The 18,840-nt window shown below is 38.6% G+C and overlaps 1 protein-coding gene and 1 long non-coding RNA gene across 2 annotated transcripts; one reads left to right on the top strand and one right to left on the bottom strand.

Moving 5' to 3' along the window:
• Positions 1-1,541: 1,541 nt before the first annotated feature.
• LOC140936482 (uncharacterized) lies at positions 1,542-3,593 on the bottom strand. The gene is made up of 4 exons (XR_012165389.1): positions 3,488-3,593; positions 3,191-3,377; positions 2,606-2,741; positions 1,542-1,747 (listed from the first exon to the last, which is right to left on the bottom strand). It is a non-coding gene; the product is annotated as an uncharacterized lncRNA (long non-coding RNA).
• A 2,453-nt stretch (positions 3,594-6,046) lies between these two features.
• LOC140936292 (alpha-N-acetylgalactosaminidase-like) lies at positions 6,047-17,669 on the top strand. Its single transcript, XM_073385740.1, has 14 exons — positions 6,047-6,152; positions 7,408-7,447; positions 8,247-8,328; positions 9,586-9,678; positions 10,492-10,528; positions 11,593-11,657; positions 12,034-12,201; positions 12,858-12,917; positions 13,853-13,954; positions 14,480-14,554; positions 14,670-14,734; positions 15,729-15,786; positions 16,358-16,465; positions 16,665-17,669. The coding sequence occupies exons 1-14, from the start codon at positions 6,056-6,058 to the stop codon at positions 16,815-16,817; spliced, it is 1,203 nt and encodes a 400-aa protein (XP_073241841.1). The 5' UTR covers positions 6,047-6,055; the 3' UTR covers positions 16,818-17,669.
• The last annotated feature ends 1,171 nt before the right edge of the window (positions 17,670-18,840 follow it).

Here is an 18,840-nt window from a genome sequence, read left to right as displayed (position 1 = left end):
AGTATATAATAAAACATTTTCACTGTAACGAGAATATTTAAAACTGAAGGCCAATTAGTTATATTCAAGATTGAGCTTCCACGATCCAAGGTATTTTCGCTCACCACCCAAAATTTTCATTATTTACAAAAAGTGCTTGCCAACAAGAGGTCGGGGTCACAAGATTAGACAAAAGTGTGAGTATTCCAATATTTGCAATAAGCAGTCTTCATTTATAAGTGCAGTCTCGCCTCTCCTCTCTTTAGGGCTATTTTTATTCACAATTTTGCATTATTCTTTTTAAAGTAGAAAATGAGTTGCTAATTTCTCGTTTTTACTTTTAAAACATTGATCGTGAAGCTTCTTGAGCCTGGAGGGCGCTATAGAAATATTATAATAACAGGTTCACGAATTAAATCAGCATAGGATTATATGTACGAGGAGTTTGTCGCACGATCGAACGACGAGGTTATTCTTCTGTTCTTTCCCTTTTTTCCTCAACAAGATGATGGATTGAATAAGCCAGCAACTTTGCTTGAAAAATATCTGATCTGATGCAAAAGCGTTTATGTCAAACTTACCAAGGTTATATGGTTGCCCGTTGTCATTCTCTGTCCATTTTCCAAAGTAATATAAAAAACTAAGTTCTAGGACTACAATTACACAAATTACCGCTTTGAAGTTCATGTTACACGACAGTGAGCCAGAAGCTGGTGGCTGTAGTGTTGGTATCGTGGACAAACAGGTTTAATGGCAATACATTCAATTGCTCTGATCGCATTAGCGAACACTTGATAGTCAATAGAAAGATACAGAATCACGTTTGCTGCAAACGGCAAAAGTCAATTTAAACCACGTGACCACTTTTTTCCTTTACTTATCTACACGAAAATAATTGGCTTCATACCACTTTCATCCATAAGAATTCTTTTGAACACTTTTATAATCTTCTCATTTCCATTTTTTTTAGAAATTGACCACTTACTTGAATCTAACTTTTATCATTTGCTGTATAAAACGTGGTTCTGGGATCTCTCTAAAAAAAATAGACAAACGACAAACGCTAAATTGTATCACCATGTCTTTAATTAGTCTTTGCACATTATATCTACAAAAAATAGATAGTTTCAAGCCAGCTTTATCCATAACAATTATTTCCGACACTTTATGTGCTCTTACTAAAGTGAAATTTCTCTGGAACTAGTTTGGTAAGAGTAAGAGTGAGCTGCTGACCAGGCTTGTTGCGCGGCAGTGGGGCGCGTAGGCTAGCGGATTGGCTGATTTTGAAAATATTTTTGCCACGAGGGAGGACTCGTCCATGCTTTGGGCCAGGATTTTGGCCTTTACCTGTTATAAAGTTCGGTTCGTTCAATGATCGTCAAAAAAGTCCCTAGCACCAAAAATTGTACATAGTTCAGATAGTCACAAAGAAATGTGGAACCCCATGACAACTTAATAGCATTTACCGTTGCAGGCTACGCTGTATTGGTACCCTGACTGAAAGGCGCCAAGCCAAAAATGCTTTTAATTGCTACTAGATGAAGTATGACGTCTGGGGGTAACCCCCAGCACTCGCCGGTTTGCTACGGAACAATAAAAAATATATAAGAAATGCTCTCATTAATCGTAAAGCGTTTACATAATCGCATTTTGTTTCTTAGCAAAAAATACATTCTCGGCAGCCCCAAATTGACACAGTCGCCTCCACACAGGAAATACGTTTGTTGCTTATTTTATCTCTAAGATCCGCCCTAATCCAGAAGTCGCCCTGAAATATGTAACACATCACAACAAAGGATAGTAAATATATGCTCTCAACTACAAAAACTAATGCAAGAAGTCAGTGCTATTATAACAAACGTCTAGTTCATCACGGTCATCACGGCATGCAGGTGACATAAAAGTAAAGAAGCATCGGAATAGAGCCGTAAAAAGTTATAGCTGGAAAATAAAAAAAAATGAAGTTCCTCGATTTAACAATACTTTTATGAATGCTTTGATCTCATCTGATTTCATAGAATGCATGGCACAATTTGGTGTCACATGATCTTGAAGTAGCTAATGAAAGCTAACCTGTTCCAGGCCTTCAGATAGTGGAGAGCCACTCCTATCTGAATTCATGGGACTGATGGGAAACCGGGAGGAACTGAGAAATTCCAGGTATTTAATAAAACATTTTTAATGAATGCTTCGGAAGGAAATAGTTAGTTTTCCTTTTCGAGAATCTTGATGTTTCCTTAGGCAAAGCCAAAGGAAACAAATCGGCCGTTTTCACACTCTAGAGACTGATAACCCATCTTCAAAATCCGTCTATTTAAATTGACGGATAAACAAATGGATAAAGTCAGACGGATTAGTCATCTAGAATTAAAACCGGTCCATTTTTAAAATTATCCAACGGATAATCCGTCTCTAGTGTGAAAACGGCCATTAACTCGCTTCCAAAAAGGCCACAAAGTAGCCCACGAGGAAAAACTTCTAAGTGAACAAATTTATGAAAGCGAGGTTAATCTCAGCAAAAAAATACGGAATGAACTCGTTATTATTTTCTAATGCGAGAGTCAAAACAGTCAACTTGGTACTACGCGAACTTACTGAAGATAATTGGTGGCTGAGTACAACTTACACTCATAATCCAAAAAGGGAGCTGGACTTCCGACAATGTGACTTCACGTGGTCTGATGAAGTACACCCTCGGTGACAGAGGGCAATTTTGTCCTTCTAAAAAAAGAATTAGTTGATCGCAGCGGATGTCTTGCGAACTGAGAAGAAAGGAAAACCACATTTTACACTGTAAAAGTTCTTCTTAGAATATATTTTAATAAAAACAAAAATATATACTTCAAACAATGACAGTCGATACACACTTATAAGCAAGTTATAGGCGAAAGCTTCCCAAGTTCAAAACATGTAATAGGCAATTTAAAAGTTTGTTGTTGTTGCTTTCTAGCCTAGTCCCAAGGCTTTATTATTCTGCACATCTTGACCCCAGTGCATGCGCAGAAGAGCTCTGGGGTCGAGACTAGCGCGGCCTATGCTTTTTGGGTCACTTGGTCCGAGCGAGTTTATTTCGGCTACGTTGAATGCATTGACTGAGAAGGGCTCGGGAGACTATTTCCCAAACCGCTTCTTATATTTGATGTGTAAAGAAACCACACAGTTTGGTATTATTTGTTATTCTTACATAACTGCATTAAAACAAAATACTCACAACCAACCAAAGTGTTGCCATTTCCCCATACAGTCCTTTCTCTTCAACTTAACGTTGAGCTTGAAATTTATTCCTGAGGGAGCCTTTGCCATGAACATACCACTGAATTTTATTTTTTCCCCTTTGCGGAGAACTAAAGGGTCTGGAGAGAGATTAATCGTCCCTACTTGCACAGGAGAGATTCTATCTGTATCGGTATAAGCAAAACCGAAGACAAATCAACATCATTTTGGAAAGTCATGTAAGAAGTACCTGCTTGTAGTACCCGTCAAACTGTGGGGGAATTGTTCGCCTTACCGCAGTTTTTCCAAGAGATGGCATCAACTACAAAAGCCAGGCTGACAAGAACAAAGATTTGCCAGAAAACCATCGAGTAGTTAATAGGCTCAGTGTTCCCTTTGCGTTAGCCTCATTACTAAACCTTTATCCAGCTATTAATATATTCATAATTGTATTGTTAGCGCGCAGTCATGATTAAATGCCAGATAAAACATGATCGATGCACTCCTCCTTCATAACTAAATAAAAATGTACCAGAGTCATGAATCGCAGATCTTTTTTATATGTTAATACAGACATAGCTTCTTTAAACTCTTCGCGTCAAAATCAACTGGAAATTAAAAAGCCGTTTTTCCTTCTTTCTTGACAAAGTTTAAATGGTACTTGACTTTTCAGCGTTTGACCATGGTGAGCTTTTGTCTTTTCCACGGTCCGTTAACCAGTTTCAGTGTCCGAACTACTCTGCAGGCAGTTGTTTCTCCAGGCTGGACGTAACCTGAGATCAGGCGTCTTTTTTTTCTTTTTTTTTGCTTCTTTGGCTCGAGAGGGGAAAAAAAAAAATAACGCCTGATACATTTATTTAACAAGCAGTCAACCGCCCCCTAATTTACATAATCTAACGTTTGCTTGACCTGTCATGTTTTTAGCCAATAAGCGTTTACCAAACGGGAATCAAATTTTGTTGGAATAATGTCTCTTTTGAAATCAGTTTTAGGGAAAAAAATTTTTTTAAGTACGTCCGTGTTCAGATGGCGCTTCGTAAAAAAAAAAAAAAAAAAAATTAATGTGTTGTTTTTGTGATGAAATACTGCTAGCTGGAGCTGTCGTACCTTTATGAATAGCTACAAATAATAAAGAATTTACTGGTTAAAGCTCGTTGACTTCGTTCTGTACTACGAAAGCAGTGGAAAAAAAATTAGGCTGAAGCACCATATTTCACGAACTGAAAGGTGTTGTGAAAGTGAAGATCGCTCAGAATAATTCGCAGCACGATTTCTGAAGGAGGAAATACAGTCAAACCAGGTCAAGATTCCATTCATGAATTGATTATTTGAAAAGTGAACCCGTTTGTCGCTTCTGTAACTTGTAGCCGGTATCAAATTGCATTCAAATGATCGGTGAAGTTTTGACTGCAACTGTTTTGGTATACGATGAGATGGTAAATATTTCAATGGATGAAACTTCTATTTAGGCATTCTTCAAATTCAAGAAAACTGAGCGGGCAGAAATTTCATAACGAACTCGCGTGTGTACGTATTCACTGCTTATTACGCAAGCAAAAATGCAGACTGAAATCAACAACAACTAACGGATAGCGTCATTTTGGCCAATCGCAACAGCGCAAATCATCCGCATTGTTTCCTATCCAATCAGAAAAAAGTCCAGATGCTGGCATTTTTACATGTGATCCAACAAAGAAAAGTATCATGCCCTCTTCCCGTGAGAGACATAAAGGGATAATAGGGAGAGCGCATGATCTCAGGCTAGGCTGGACGCTACGCTACGTAGGTCAGAAAAAACCACTTTATTGAAATCTTTTCCACAAAAGTGAAGCCTAAAGCAAATGTCCAGCGAAAAAAAGCGAAAGAAAATGGGAGGAGGGAAAGCGCCCAAGGGGGGGGGGGGGGGCGGAGGCAGGGGCGTTCGGGAATGATCCAATGGGGGTAAAAATCAAAAACCCCAAAAGTCCCTGGAACAAAAATTAACCCTAAACAAATCCCATCTCGAATTACCGAGCCTTAAAAATTTCCAGAAAGTGTGAAGTGATATAACACGTCTTTTCTGCATCTGGTAGTCATTCTAATAACGCTTGAGACACCCCAGCACAGGTTAATTAAGTTTAGCCTTCGAGAGCATCTGGTTTTTTCGGCTCTACTTCACCCGTCTAGCATATAATGTTTGGTTGTACTTATTCGTAGAACTACGCGGCCGGGATACGCAGCGGGCACTACCATAGCCTGCGTGGCAGGTTTTAGAACGGGGGAAGGCAATGAAGATTTGGGGCGCGAGAGAAACTGGAGGGATGCGCGAGGAGGGAGGAACTGGCTTGTCACGAAGGCTAGCACTACCACGAATATTCAGATTATTTTGAATACCCCCCACAAAAATCCCCTCTTAAAATAAGCCACTCAAAAAAAATAATTGCCAAATTTTCCTACCTAAAAAAAATCCCAGAATCGAAAATTTCAAACCCCAAAAATCCTATTTCTAGTTTCTAATATTTGTGTTCTGCCATGCTCGAACTTAGCCCGGTTCCAGGCTCCGAGATAGTCGCGGCTACTTCGAACTTTGGTAGTACCGGAAGTGCTCGGCTTAAAATCAGTGGTAGATTTAACTTTACACTTCAACAATCCATTAAGGTCATTTTTATAGTCCAATGGTTCGATGCTTCTATCTCTGTAGCCTGCATAAGAGGCGCTTTATGGGCCAAGTGAGGTGTTTGCCTCGCTTGGATATGATGTCAGTCCCCCCAGTGATCCCCGGTGTTCCTTCCCCCCCCACCCCCCACACCCCGGTGTCAGGTGCTAATCAGGTGACGATGTTGCGTCGTTTCCTATCATGCTCTCTCAAGAAGTTTATGCCAAGATGGCGGCCTGCAAATTCTACATCGTCATTATCAACATTGTTGCTTTGCTTTTTGGTGCAAAATCGCTCAACAATGGACTTGCAAGGACTCCACCAAGTAAGATTTCATAACTCTTAGCATTATGAAGTTCTATACTAGATCTACTCTGCACTTGAAATTTCTCGGAGCTCCCAAAGTTTAATATGCAAGATAAACAAAATTGGTTAGAAAGATAAAGTTTTTGTTTGGATAAAACTAAATCCTTTAGGTGCTAGGATAAGTTTTAGCAACATATTTGAATTTTTATATCAAGGATTGATGCAAATTCATATTAGCTAACTACAGAATACCTTGCCAATTTAAAGCAACCCTTAAAAATATACCTGCCAACTTTTTCTGAGTCAAACCCAAATGGGTCATGACTAAAGGATTTCATCCACAGACTCAAAAGTTGGACATTACTTTCAAATTAAACAAATACAGTCAACTGGTCTCAACTCTTTCTTAATGGACACCTCTATAAGATTGGATGGACACCTTGTGAAAATGAAAACCTAGAGTTTTTCCCTTCCTTTCTTTTCCTTGTTTCATTAACCCTCAAATCCTGTTGAAGTCCCGAAAGTTTTTTGCATGTTAATGTGCAATTTGTTGCTTAAATTGCAACTACCACTGTGACAATCATATCTTCATATTTTATATTTTATTTCCTTTGTTCACATTATCTTCATTAGTAGACCCTCTATAAGACGGAGACATACTTCCAGCCCCAGAGGTGTCCATCTTAGGGATCCATAATTAGCATCATCTGAAAATATTGCTGAAGATGTCATTTTTATTAGCATGGTCATGTCATGAATCAGACCAATCCCAGTCTTTAAAGTTTGGAAAATTGCTTAGCATGTATACGTTGCAGGTCAAAATTAAATTCAAGCTAAAATTTTTTAACTGTGGTTCATTCTTAATTTCCTTTGCCTCCTGGTCCTAATTATTCATGAATTAGTGCTAGGAGACTAAGGAAATTGAGAATCAACCTACAATCTGCGTCACAAATCGTTGAAACAGAAACTGTTTTTCTTGAATTTTTTCGAAAATGTATTGCATTCACTCTTCTCACCTTTGTTCTCACTCAAATGTGCCCTTCTCCTTTCCCAGTATGTTGAGCCACATGTATTTTGGACCACTGAGATGACTGTAATACCCAAATCAACATTGGGGAAGGGGAAAATCACCCAAGTGTTTCAAGATTTGTGACAAGTATCGTAGGTTAAAAAATTCTAATCTGAATTTAACTTTGACCGAATATAAACATGATTTACAGTTAAAGCACTGGGCTCAAGTGCTAAAATGCATTACTTTCCCCCCTTTCTTTCAGTGGGATGGATGGCCTGGGTAAAGTTCCGCTGCTCTATAAGGTAATGGTACTGTTAGCCGTAGTGGTTAACTATAACATTAATGTAGAACGTTATTATTCCTGATCATCATAAACCTCTTTAGCTTAGCTTTTCCAATATAGTCAACTCCCTTTGTTGCGGAACTGTAGGGACCTTGGGCTGGTGTCATTATTAGCATTAGCGAGGGTCCGTAATAGCAAGAGTTTATTTCAGTCAAACGTCTGTACAGTCTAACCTCTCCTTGCGGACACCTCTGTAATACGGACACCTCTCTCTTACGTACAGTTCATTTGATCCCAGAAATGCCAAAAATCACACATTTCCTCCCCCTTTAATACGGACACCTCTGTAAAGCAGACACTTGGATCTGTCCCTTTGGTGTCCGTATTGAAGAAGTTTGGCTGTAGTTTGCTTTTCCAGGGATTTGACTGCTCTCTGTATTATCAGGGTGTCCGTTATAGTGGGGTGTCCACACGGCCAGAGTTTGCTGTATGGGAAATTTGATTTCTATAAGGGAATTTTCTCTTTTATTGTCGATCTCTTTATAGCGAATGCTTTCATGCATTGACACATGTGAATAATATGAAATTTGAAATGAAAGGCTCTGCTCAACCCCCTCCGTCAATAATATTTTTATATCATTTTCCATTATTTACTTTTAGAACCATGTTATAGATATTAAATATATAGATATGGCTGAATGATTTCTATGTGCAATTTTTAATTTGGTACCTTTTGCTTGCATGTTATTTTTATGTTAGTTTTCTACCTGTTACATATTAGTACATATCAGTTAAACTAACTTGGTTTTTTTTTTTAGTGAAGCCCTTGTAAAAACAATGGCAGATCACATTGTTTCTGCTGGTTACAAAGATGTTGGTTATGAGTATGTTTCCATTGATGTAAGTAAAGTAATCCACTGTGATGTACATGTTTTGTGTCACTGTTTTATTCCCTTTAAGTGACGTAAAGTTCTGAAAGTGCCACTTTCAATGGGGCAGTACTTTTCAAAAATCCGATACTAACTTTAATCTACATAATTCTGACTTTATGATTCCTAGATTCAACACAATAACTTTTGGTAAACATTCTATAAAATATCTTGGTCTGTATCCATGGCGTAAATTACCAATAGCCTTAAGAACGTTAACTGAAATTGATAAATTTAAAAAGAAATTAGGAAAACTGATTTGGCTGTTAACTTGACAGAAAACAAATGTGGGTGGGAATGCACCTTATGTAACTCTTAAATCTTTCTTGCTTTGTATATATAAACTATTTATTTTAACTGTTATTATTTTAGTTTATTGCTCTACCTATATATTGTTTATTTCATAGTATCCCCAATTAGCTTCATAGCTAAAGTACCTGACACTTGAATAAAGTTTATTATCATCATCATCATCATTATTATTATTATTATTATTATTATTATTATTATTATTATTATTGTTCACCAAAGTAGATAACACTGTTGTTTCAAACACTTGAAAGTTCTGATTCTATTATTTAGATGCTTGTACATGTTTCCACATGGTTAGTTAAATCACTATAAATAAAATGAAAACTGCCTCAGCCTGCATTACTGGTATGACCTTGGTCTACTCCACTGTTGTTGCAATTCAATATAAGCACTATAAAATGCAATTTATTATGTACCTAAGTTCTCACACATAACACCAACTCTATACAAACTTCGTTGGCTTCCTATCACCTGTTGTGTCAAGTTTAAGATTCTAATATTCTTACTTTCAAATCAATTTACAGACTGACGCCATCCTTTCTTAGTGATCAGTTTGTTACAGTTTAAGCGCAAGGGCTCATAAGCATTATGCTCAAACAATAGCCTATTATTGGAAGTTCCACAGGAAAAAATACACAAGACACTTGGTGGCAGGTCTATTACTTTTGCTGCACCAGCTCTGTGGAACAGCCTACTCGCTGACCTGCACAATGTCATGATGCTTAGTGTTCTTAAGGACAAACTTAAGACATTTTTGTAACATATGTATTAAATTTTTATTTTGTGAAGCGCTATTGATCGGCTATTACATGTAAAGGGCACTATACATGAATAGGTTATTAAATCGTTATGATGATGATGATGATTATTATTATTGTTGTTGTTGATGACATCAAAGCTGCTACTATTATTTTAGGATTGTTGGATGGCACACAATCGCACAGCATGGGGAGAACTACAACCAAATCCAACAGCTTTTCCTAATGGGATGAAGGCTGTTGCTGACTATGTGAGTATCCAAATGAGGTTTATAATAAAGAGTGTTAGCAACAACAACGGCAATGGGAATGATTGACATGTCAAAAAAGCCATAGTTTTAAGAAACAAAACAACAACCCTGCAAGTGCAGCACGCTTTTTTGTACATTTCTTTGCCATCAATGCACGGCTACATATTTTTCTTTTTTTCTCTCCTCTAAACTCACACTGGGTCCTCAAGAATTTTATTTCAGGGAAATCTACCAAAACCGTCCTAAGGGCTCTCAGTCCAACTTGTCATTGGTCGGTCATGAATAATTGAAATACAGCTGTTTCCAGCAATCAATAATTATTATTGATTGTCAATGATAAATTTAAATCCAAAGTTCGTAATGTTACGTCTGTGGTTCATCACAATGCGTACCAACAATCCACTGAGCCAATCAGAAGCTAATGGTAATTAACAAGTTGGTGATGGTCATGTGTCACTTTTGATCAATTTAGGACTTAAAATTAACAACCTGTTTGCCAAAATGTCTTAAGTTTGTTACACATGAAGTTGTGTTGTTGGTTTTATCCTGAGTCTACATGTACCAGTATATAGTTCATCTTACACAAAAGCCTAACAGTTAACAACTTGTGAATGCATGAACAAAACGACTTTGTCGGTGGCACTGGAAATGTTGTTGGTTTCACATCCCAACTGTATGTCTCACTGGTCAAAAGTGTATTAAATTTGTCACACTTCAAGGGTGGATGCAAATTGTTTTCTTTTTTTGAAAACATATTTGAGTGTAAAATGGTAATTATATAATATTATTTATTTGTACCATTATTTTATCCAGGTCCATTCCAAAGGCCTTAAGCTAGGAATTTATGCAGGTGTGTTTGTAGTGTACAATAATAAAACAGCTGGGTCTGGAAGTGGTGGTGGTGGTGGTGGTGGTGGTGGGGGGCTGATCCTGCACTCCTGTTCCTTTTTCATGAAAATCCCACATCCCCCCTTTTTTTCTGGCTTTCCCAAATCACGTTTTTAGTTTCCAAAATATGTATTAAGTTAAAAGATATATTGCTGCAGAAGCTTATAAATATAAGAGGTTGGTTGATCCTTTCGATGATATTTTGAATTTACGCAAGTTTTAAGGCCATTGCAAGAAAGAACTACTTTCTGAACACCTGGGGCATGCGCAAGAAAGAACAACACCAAAACTATCACTGTCTGATCCAAGGGTGCAGAGCTGAGAGACATTTAAAAAAAAAAACAGGTCGTCAAACTTTATGCTAACAGGAGGTGCACTTTCCTGGTGTTCGGTTTAACCATGCCAGTGGGTCTTCTGTCTGCTCGTCTGTTGATTACTTGACAGTTTAGATAATTTGCCTTGATATGAGATACCACTGTATGCTCCCCTGGTTGATTCACATTAGCTGCTAGAACATATGATTTCCGGAATTTCCAACAGACAGGCAAGACTAAATCCCCCATCCCATGCCTAAAGTCTTGTGAATCCTGCTTCCTGCATAGATGCAGTCAAATCCCCAGTGAATCCCATTTCCGTCAAGGTATTTTGCATTTTCCCAAATCCCACTTCCTTCACTGTATTTTGTTCAAATCTCAAATCCCAAATATACCCTTCCAGGCCCAGAATAAAACAATGTTGTGTGATTTTAATGGGTTTTTTAATTACCTGACTCATTTTCATGTGGTATCAATTATTATTGAATATACATGCCTATGCCTATACTGTGTCTTGGTTGGTATTTATGTATATGCTACCGGTCAAAATTTTTTTCAGGTTGAAATTTTTTAACCTAAGTTGATTCTCAATTTCCCTTTTCTCCTAGCCCTAATTCAAAAATAATTAGAGCTAGAAGACAAAGGAAATTGAGAATCAACCTAGGTTAAAAAATTTTGACCTGAATTTAATTTTGACCTGTACTTTATTCAGATATTGGAACTAGAACATGTGCAGGATTTCCAGGAACTGCAGGTCACTTTCAGCAGGACATGGATGTGAGTTGCTGGTTGCATTGATTTTTTTCTAACTTGACTTCCTTTTATAAAGCATTTTCACAATGGCATCATGGTTGCTATATTGGTGCTCCAAAACAATGAAATGACAGCCATGTTGGCTTACAAAGCCATTCCTTTGGGATAGTTGAACTCTTTTTTTTATGTGAAAATACTGGATGGATGCCATGTTTTGTCTTGTTTTCATGTGCCGTATAATTAGTCCTTGAATCTAAATCATAATATTCAGGGATGTCGCTAAGGAATAGCTAAGCAGGCTTCTTCGATCATTAGACAAGCCTCCTTTTTTACTCATTTTATGCATTCTGCTGTATTTATTAACAGCTTTAATTTTACTGATCATTGTTCATTCAATCAGACATTTGCCAGCTGGGGTGTGGATTATCTTAAACTAGATGGATGCAATTCAGTTGAGGCAAAATTTGGTACACTTTATCCAGAAGTGACTGTGGCTTTAAACAAGACTGGTCGTCCTATTGTATTTTCTTGTTCTTGGCCAGCAGACCAGACTTTTAAGGATATAAAGGTATTGTTCACGAATTAAAAAGCGAAACAAATGAAAAGGTAACATTGATATTTATTAAGTGAATATATTATAGACGCCATTAAATTTGAAATGATGAGATTGCATTTATGAAATGCAATTCAATCCTTTTACTTTTAATAGTTGGTAAAGAATAATATTCCTCTTTTTGTAGACTCGTAAGAAATAAATAGTGCCATACAATCATTTTTCCAAAGAAGTTTCATTGGAATGGTAACACCATAGAATTTTGTCCAGACTCAAAAGTTAGAACTACATACATAGTACCAATTTAAATTGTGAAAGTACTGCTGAAGACATTTCATTTGAATGGTAACACCATAGGATTTCCTCCACAGAGATTTTAAGGTTAGGGCTTGACAATCTTGCAATAATGCTGTACAGGAGTGAAATAGGATAAGGATTTGTGTTCTATGTTACCTGTACGATGCCTGAATTTCTATTGAGATATGAATCCACTAATTTAACTGACTGTCTGCACACTGGGTAAGCCATGGACTCATGTGTTCCCATTAAAAGGAATGAGACTGTGTGAAAGATAATTGTGTTAGTGATTTTTTTGTTCCACCCTTTCTTGGAAGTCACTGAGCATAAAAGCTTTTTGTTGTACTAAAATAGTTTTTGTTTTTATCAAACAGCCAAATTACATGCAGGTTGCTGAAAACTGTAACTTATGGCGCTCCTGGTGGGATATGGATGTGAGTACCATGCTACTGGTCTTTTCGCTACAAGTCATCTCGCAGTAGGGTCTTTTTGCATCAACTTGTCTTTAAAGCGTCACAACTCTTGCAGTGAAACCAAAAATGCTTTGCAGCAAATCAGCTTCAGGATGCAGTGAAATGACCAGACAAATTAACACTCTAGAAGAAAATTATAATTAAATTTTTTCACTGAGACATTTGGAAAAGGAAGAGGATTGGGAAGTGAAATTTCTGTTCACTTTTCAAAAAGGTTTTGTCCAGCTGTTTATCTCTTTATAAAGGGATGACAAAGAGGATCAATGTGAATTAACTGTGAAAAAAAAATTGTGTGAAAATAGTATAGCCTGTTAAAGCAAAGCCCTGGGGGGGGGGGGAGGCTACTCCCCATACATTCTCTTAAATGAAATCCAAACGATGTTCTCACAACTTGCAAAGCAATCAGCAAGGGTCTTGCCAGTGGATTTGTGTACTGATCATGTGCATTACGTCAAAAATCATAGATCAACAGTTTTGAGAAGGAACAAAAACATTGCTGTTCAAGGCGGAACTGTTTCGTTTGTTCAATTTTTTAATCATTTTCTCTGCTGGGTGGCTTCTTGATCTAACAAAATATTTACTGTGGGAAAAATGCTGCCATTATCTGCTGATCACCATGCAGGGTGACCGCTTTGCAAGTTGTGAGAACACCGTTTCTCAGTCCCAGACCTCGTCTCTTCCACCCCCTGCAAACACCTATTTGTATAATCATTCAGGATGTAACAAGGACTTATAAGTTTGCTTCTCTGTTTACATCAAAGACAATGGAAAGTATTTGATAAAATGCTTTTGTGAGCTTGTGAAACGAAAGTGAGAAAAGGTGTCTTGCTTTGTAGGCTTAAAACTGTTACTACTTTTTACAACTGTCATTTTTGTGTTTTGTTTACGTTCTGTAGACAAACTTTGGAAGAGTTAAGTACATAATAGACTGGATGGGTCAAAACCAAGATGATATCATCCCAGCCGTTGGGTGTGGCAAGTGGAATGATCCCGATCAGGTACTTAGAAGAGCACTGTTGATATGTGTAAATTGGCCTTTACAAACAAACCTGTTTAACCAAGTCACCCCCATGTAAGGAAATCCAAGACAGCATTGGATTTTGGATTTCATGCCGTGTATTCTGGATTCCAGGTTCAAACTTTAGTGGTATTCTTTAAGCTGTATTCTGGATTCCAATGCCCAGGATTTACAGGATTCCGGACTACAGACTCCGGACTCCCTTCCATGTGGCAAAACCACGTGAAAGAAAAACACTTGCTACTAGGAAGTGCTTTGTGTTTAACTCAATAGGGCCATTTATACGAGGAAAAATAAGACGCGAACTTTCCGTATAAACGGCACATTTCGCCTAAAATAAGACGCGGCTTAGCCAAGACGCGTCTTATTAGATAGGACATGCTCGTATAAATGGTACAGTTCGCGTCTTATTTTTCCTCGTATAAATGGCCCTAATGTTACGTTTGCAGCAGTCATTATTCTTATCCCATATATTAATTAATTAATTTTTTTATTCGGTTCACAGCTTGTTGTTGGGGATCGAGGCTTGACAGTTGATGAGTCCAAGGTTCAGTTTGCTATCTGGGCCATTATGGCTGCGGTAAGCTCACGAGTTTTCAGTTTACAGAAGCAATAGTGCTTTTTCTTAAAATTCTCTTGAACTGTGGGATTTTGCTAATTTTAACCTCTTTTTTTGTTATTTTGTTTGTTTATAGCCTCTACAAATGTCCAATGACCTCCGCGATTTCCCAGACTGGGCTAGAGAAATATTACAAAACCGGTAAAGTCTTTTCTTTGCTGTTTTTGAACAGGGAAATTCCCCCAGGACGCGTTTATTTAGAGAAAAGTTTTTGCCCCGGGCAGAAAAGTCACCCGCCAACCCCAGCTACCAATGCGCCAACTTTTCATACATTTCCTCACACAACGTGGCAAACCATTTACACATAAGAAACAAAAAGTTGTTTTGGCTAGAGCTCCATATAAACACTTGCCTCAACCAGCCAGGGTGTGCTCTAGGCGAGACAATTAGAGCATGCGCGAGCTCTGTTGTCTACAGTCAGAGCATGCGCTTTCGCTGTTGGCTCGGACAAAGGGGTCAACTGTTTCCTCATAGAAACACTTGGTAAAGTTGACTTGGCTTGGTTTTCTCCATTTATTCGGAGCCTTATTTAGTAGAGAATAAATGAACAAAACACAAGAAATGTATATATCATACCTGAAACTCAATGTGATTTCTTTTAGTAATAAATTATTCCTCCAATCCTTGGAGCCAAGAGTGAGTTTCAATGGCAACCGGTCATTTCGCTCCCTAGTCAGTCACTTCGCCGTGGTTACTTAGCCCCCTATTTTCGAGTCATTTAGTGCGCTTCAAATGTAATATTTCTCCAAGCCATAAAGCAAAACAAGCGCGCCTCAAATGCAACATTCCTCGTTCTATAAGCCATAAACCAAAACAAGCACGCTTCAAATATAACATTCCTCGTTCTGGAATAGTGGGCTTAGTAACCGGGGCGAAATGTCTTGGGGGCGAGATGACCGGTAACCATTTTCAATTTATCGCAACTTGTCTGTTTAATGCTTAGAGTGCCTAGCAGCGCCCGAATGGAGAAGGGGCGAGATCGGCTACGCTGCATCCGCTTTCTAACGTTGATAATTGTTGTACACTTACTTTTACGTACAATAGCTGCTAAAGAGACACTTAACAGACTTAACAGCTTTCTGCCGATGCTTTTCCTCCATTCTTCCGTTATTGATATGTTTTAATTCATTTTCAGAGAAGTCATCGCTGTAAATCAGGACAAACTCTGCAAAATGGGACGAAGAGTTTTTAAGGCAAGGAGTTCGTTAGTAGCGTACATGTTGGCGTTTTGTGAAACGCGCTTCAGTGATGTTCAGATGCCCTTCGCCTTCATCATTTTGACAGCACAGTGTTTTTGTTGTTGGTTTTTTTTTGGCAACTGACAGAAGTGCCTTTTGCAATAACTGCGAGTTCAGTTCATAGTGAAAATCATGAGAGTAATGGATCATGATCCATCCTTCTTAGAGCCATCGTTCCTCAGTAAATTTACATTTTAAGGCTACACGATTGAAACTGGGTATCCAAAATAACCTTTCTCATGAATTAACTGAAACGTTTTATGGTCAGTTCCCTGTTAGCCTGCGTAAAAAGCGTTTGCGCGCGAGTTTGTCGAGAACGTTGGGTAAAGTGCTAGAACGAGGAAAGATGGGGAGGGGAGGGAGTGAAACTTTTCCTCTTTTCCCTTCCGCCTCCCCCTTCGATCTTCCATTTCTTTTACTCTCCCTCTAACGTTCGTGCAATAACTCGATTGAAAACTGAACACTTGTTACGCAGGCTAGTTCCCTGTCCTTGACTTTTAAAGTCTGTCTTTGTGGTTGTTTTCAGGGTGAAGAGACTGAAGTCTGGGCTCGTCCTTTGTATGATGGCTCAGTAGCTGTCGCCTTGTTTTCCCGAGCACAGTACAAAGGAACAATGTTTGCATCATTTGAAATGGTAAGCACCGTTTGTTCACCCAATAGGCTGAAAAAATCGCCTTGGGCCGTCTAATTTTGGAAGACGTGGCAAGCGAGATCTGGGCAAGGGACAAAACTACTCTGGGCACTGGGGAAGGGGGCTGAAAAATAACCAGGGTGGGAATGGTCAGGCTTCCTCCACCGACTTTGAACGGTAAAATCTCTTTGGTTAATTTCAGGTTGGACTGCCTTCGTCAATGGCTACGGCCCGTGATCTCTTTGAACACAAAGATCTTGGAAAATACCAAGACATGTTTATGGCAGAAGTAAATCCGAATGGTGTGGTGATGGTCAAATTAACTCCAGTAAAGGAATTGCCGCACACTTTTTAAAAAATTGCACACTTTTTATAGAATTGCAAAATCTTGCAGATTAAATCACTTTTTGTTGCTATTTATTGACATCAATAGAGCGGTTTTCACTTGACTGTCGAAAGGGATTGGTTTTGGTTTTGGTTTTGGTTTTACTACGCCCTTTGGTTGGCTAGTGTATTTACTTTGGTTTTGGTTTTACGACAGTCAAGTCTCTAGGACAAGAACGACCACGATTACGAGATTTGAAAAAGTTTTTTCACCTATTCTCAAGTTATAGACACCCCGTAAAGCTTCATTGCACTTCTTTTTGACCGAAAAATTAGCACTGTTATCTTTACTTATGGAGCTTAAGCCATCCCCCGGCCGCAAAATGATAAAACCTCTAACACTTTACAACTTGTTTCTGTTACCACGACGTTCTCGCTAAAACTCGTAGCAGAATGAGGACGCAATCACGTTTTCCCGCCAAAATGACGCTGGTTCACGCGCAAGCCCTACTTAGTTTTGCGAAAATCTCGTACTCGTAGTCGTACTCTTCTCAGAATCTAAAGGTCATATTCGGGAGTGTACAACAATGTACAGTTTGTCAAAACCCATTCCAATTTGCAAACTTTGCAACCCCGGGAAAAAATTAATATACTTTTTTGAGAATTCCTATGGCTGCACTAGGTTAACCTGTTTGTAAAAGTAGTGAGGTCAATTATTTTGTTGAGGAGACTTTTTTTAAATGTTGTATATACACTGCATTTGCACCGAATTTACACAAAGGTTGAATAAGGGGAGTTAAGTCTTCCAAAGTGTAGTTGCATCAATTTCGTAATTTTTTTTCCTTGTGATATATAGTACTTACTGCTTCTCCGAAAAGCTGGTATAGTGTGCAAGTTAAAGCAACATTTCATAACTGGTGTCGTTCTTTATCTGTATTGATGTCCTGACTCTAACTGTAGTACTATTTTTTTATTCCAAACAAACTGAGATCTATTCAGGATCGACTATGATTATATTTGGAGCGGCGGGGGGGTATTTTCAGTGTATTTTGCTCCCAACTACCACAAAAGAAAAGTTTCTTTCAATTGGTGCAGTGGTTTACAACGCCATCCCTAATCCGGCGTCAGAGCGTACTTTGGAGTCCACAAACGAACTAATGGGTGGGTTGCGGTCATTTCCTCTGCACTGAAGGTTTTATGCGTTTGTTGGATGGCTCTGTCGGGACAAGTTAAGACACTGTCGAGGGTTTCTTCAGGGATCTTTCTTTTCGGCTTAATTGCAGAATACCCTGCCACTTCACGAATATTCTGCGTAGCCGGCTACGCGGACTAAGTGAGGAATAAATTAAAAACTGCATCCTTTGTTACACGCTGGCTGAATTAATCATTTTCCGCGTACCCCTTAAGTTTCTAAGATAGCTTTCCATCGTGAATAAATTTCTATCCGCTACGCGGCGCGTAGCCGGCTTCTAAGTTAGCTTTCCAAATGGCAATCCACTTCGATATACACTTAAGACGGCAAATAAAGCTTATAGTATGTCTGTCGTTCTTAAAGCCACTGAAGGTAGAGAAGCATATAAAAAGGACAACTCGCGGTATCCGCGCATCCAGCTCTTACAGGGATGCAGCTTCGAAGTAGCAGGGTGAGTACTGCAGTTAACTGCAGAATACCATACCACTTTAAAGCAACCCCTAAAAATAGGTGGATACGCGGATACTCAGTCACTACGTATCCGCGTATCCGCGTGTCCACTTACTGTCAGCATATAGTATGTCTATGTGTGGTTATAAAGCCACTGAACATAAAAAAGCTCATAGAAGGGATAACTACGTACCCGCGTATCCTGCTCTTTCAGGGATACAGCTTCGGAGTGGCAAGGTATTCTGCAGTTACTCATTTTTAAATGCTTAAAAGTGCAAGAGGCTGAAGCTGGCAGCGCAAAAAAACAACCAAACAAACCAACCAACAAACAAAAGATCAAATACATTTCACAAACAAACATTTCTACTCAGGACCGCGAGCGGCCGTCCTTCTTTCCTCACCACGCGAGGCG

Source organism: Porites lutea, chromosome 5 (genome assembly GCF_958299795.1).
Source record: "Porites lutea chromosome 5, jaPorLute2.1, whole genome shotgun sequence".
Taxonomy (NCBI): Eukaryota; Metazoa; Cnidaria; class Anthozoa; order Scleractinia; family Poritidae; genus Porites; species Porites lutea.
Note: the sequence above shows the minus strand (reverse complement) of the source record. Positions and strands in the feature narration are given on the sequence as shown.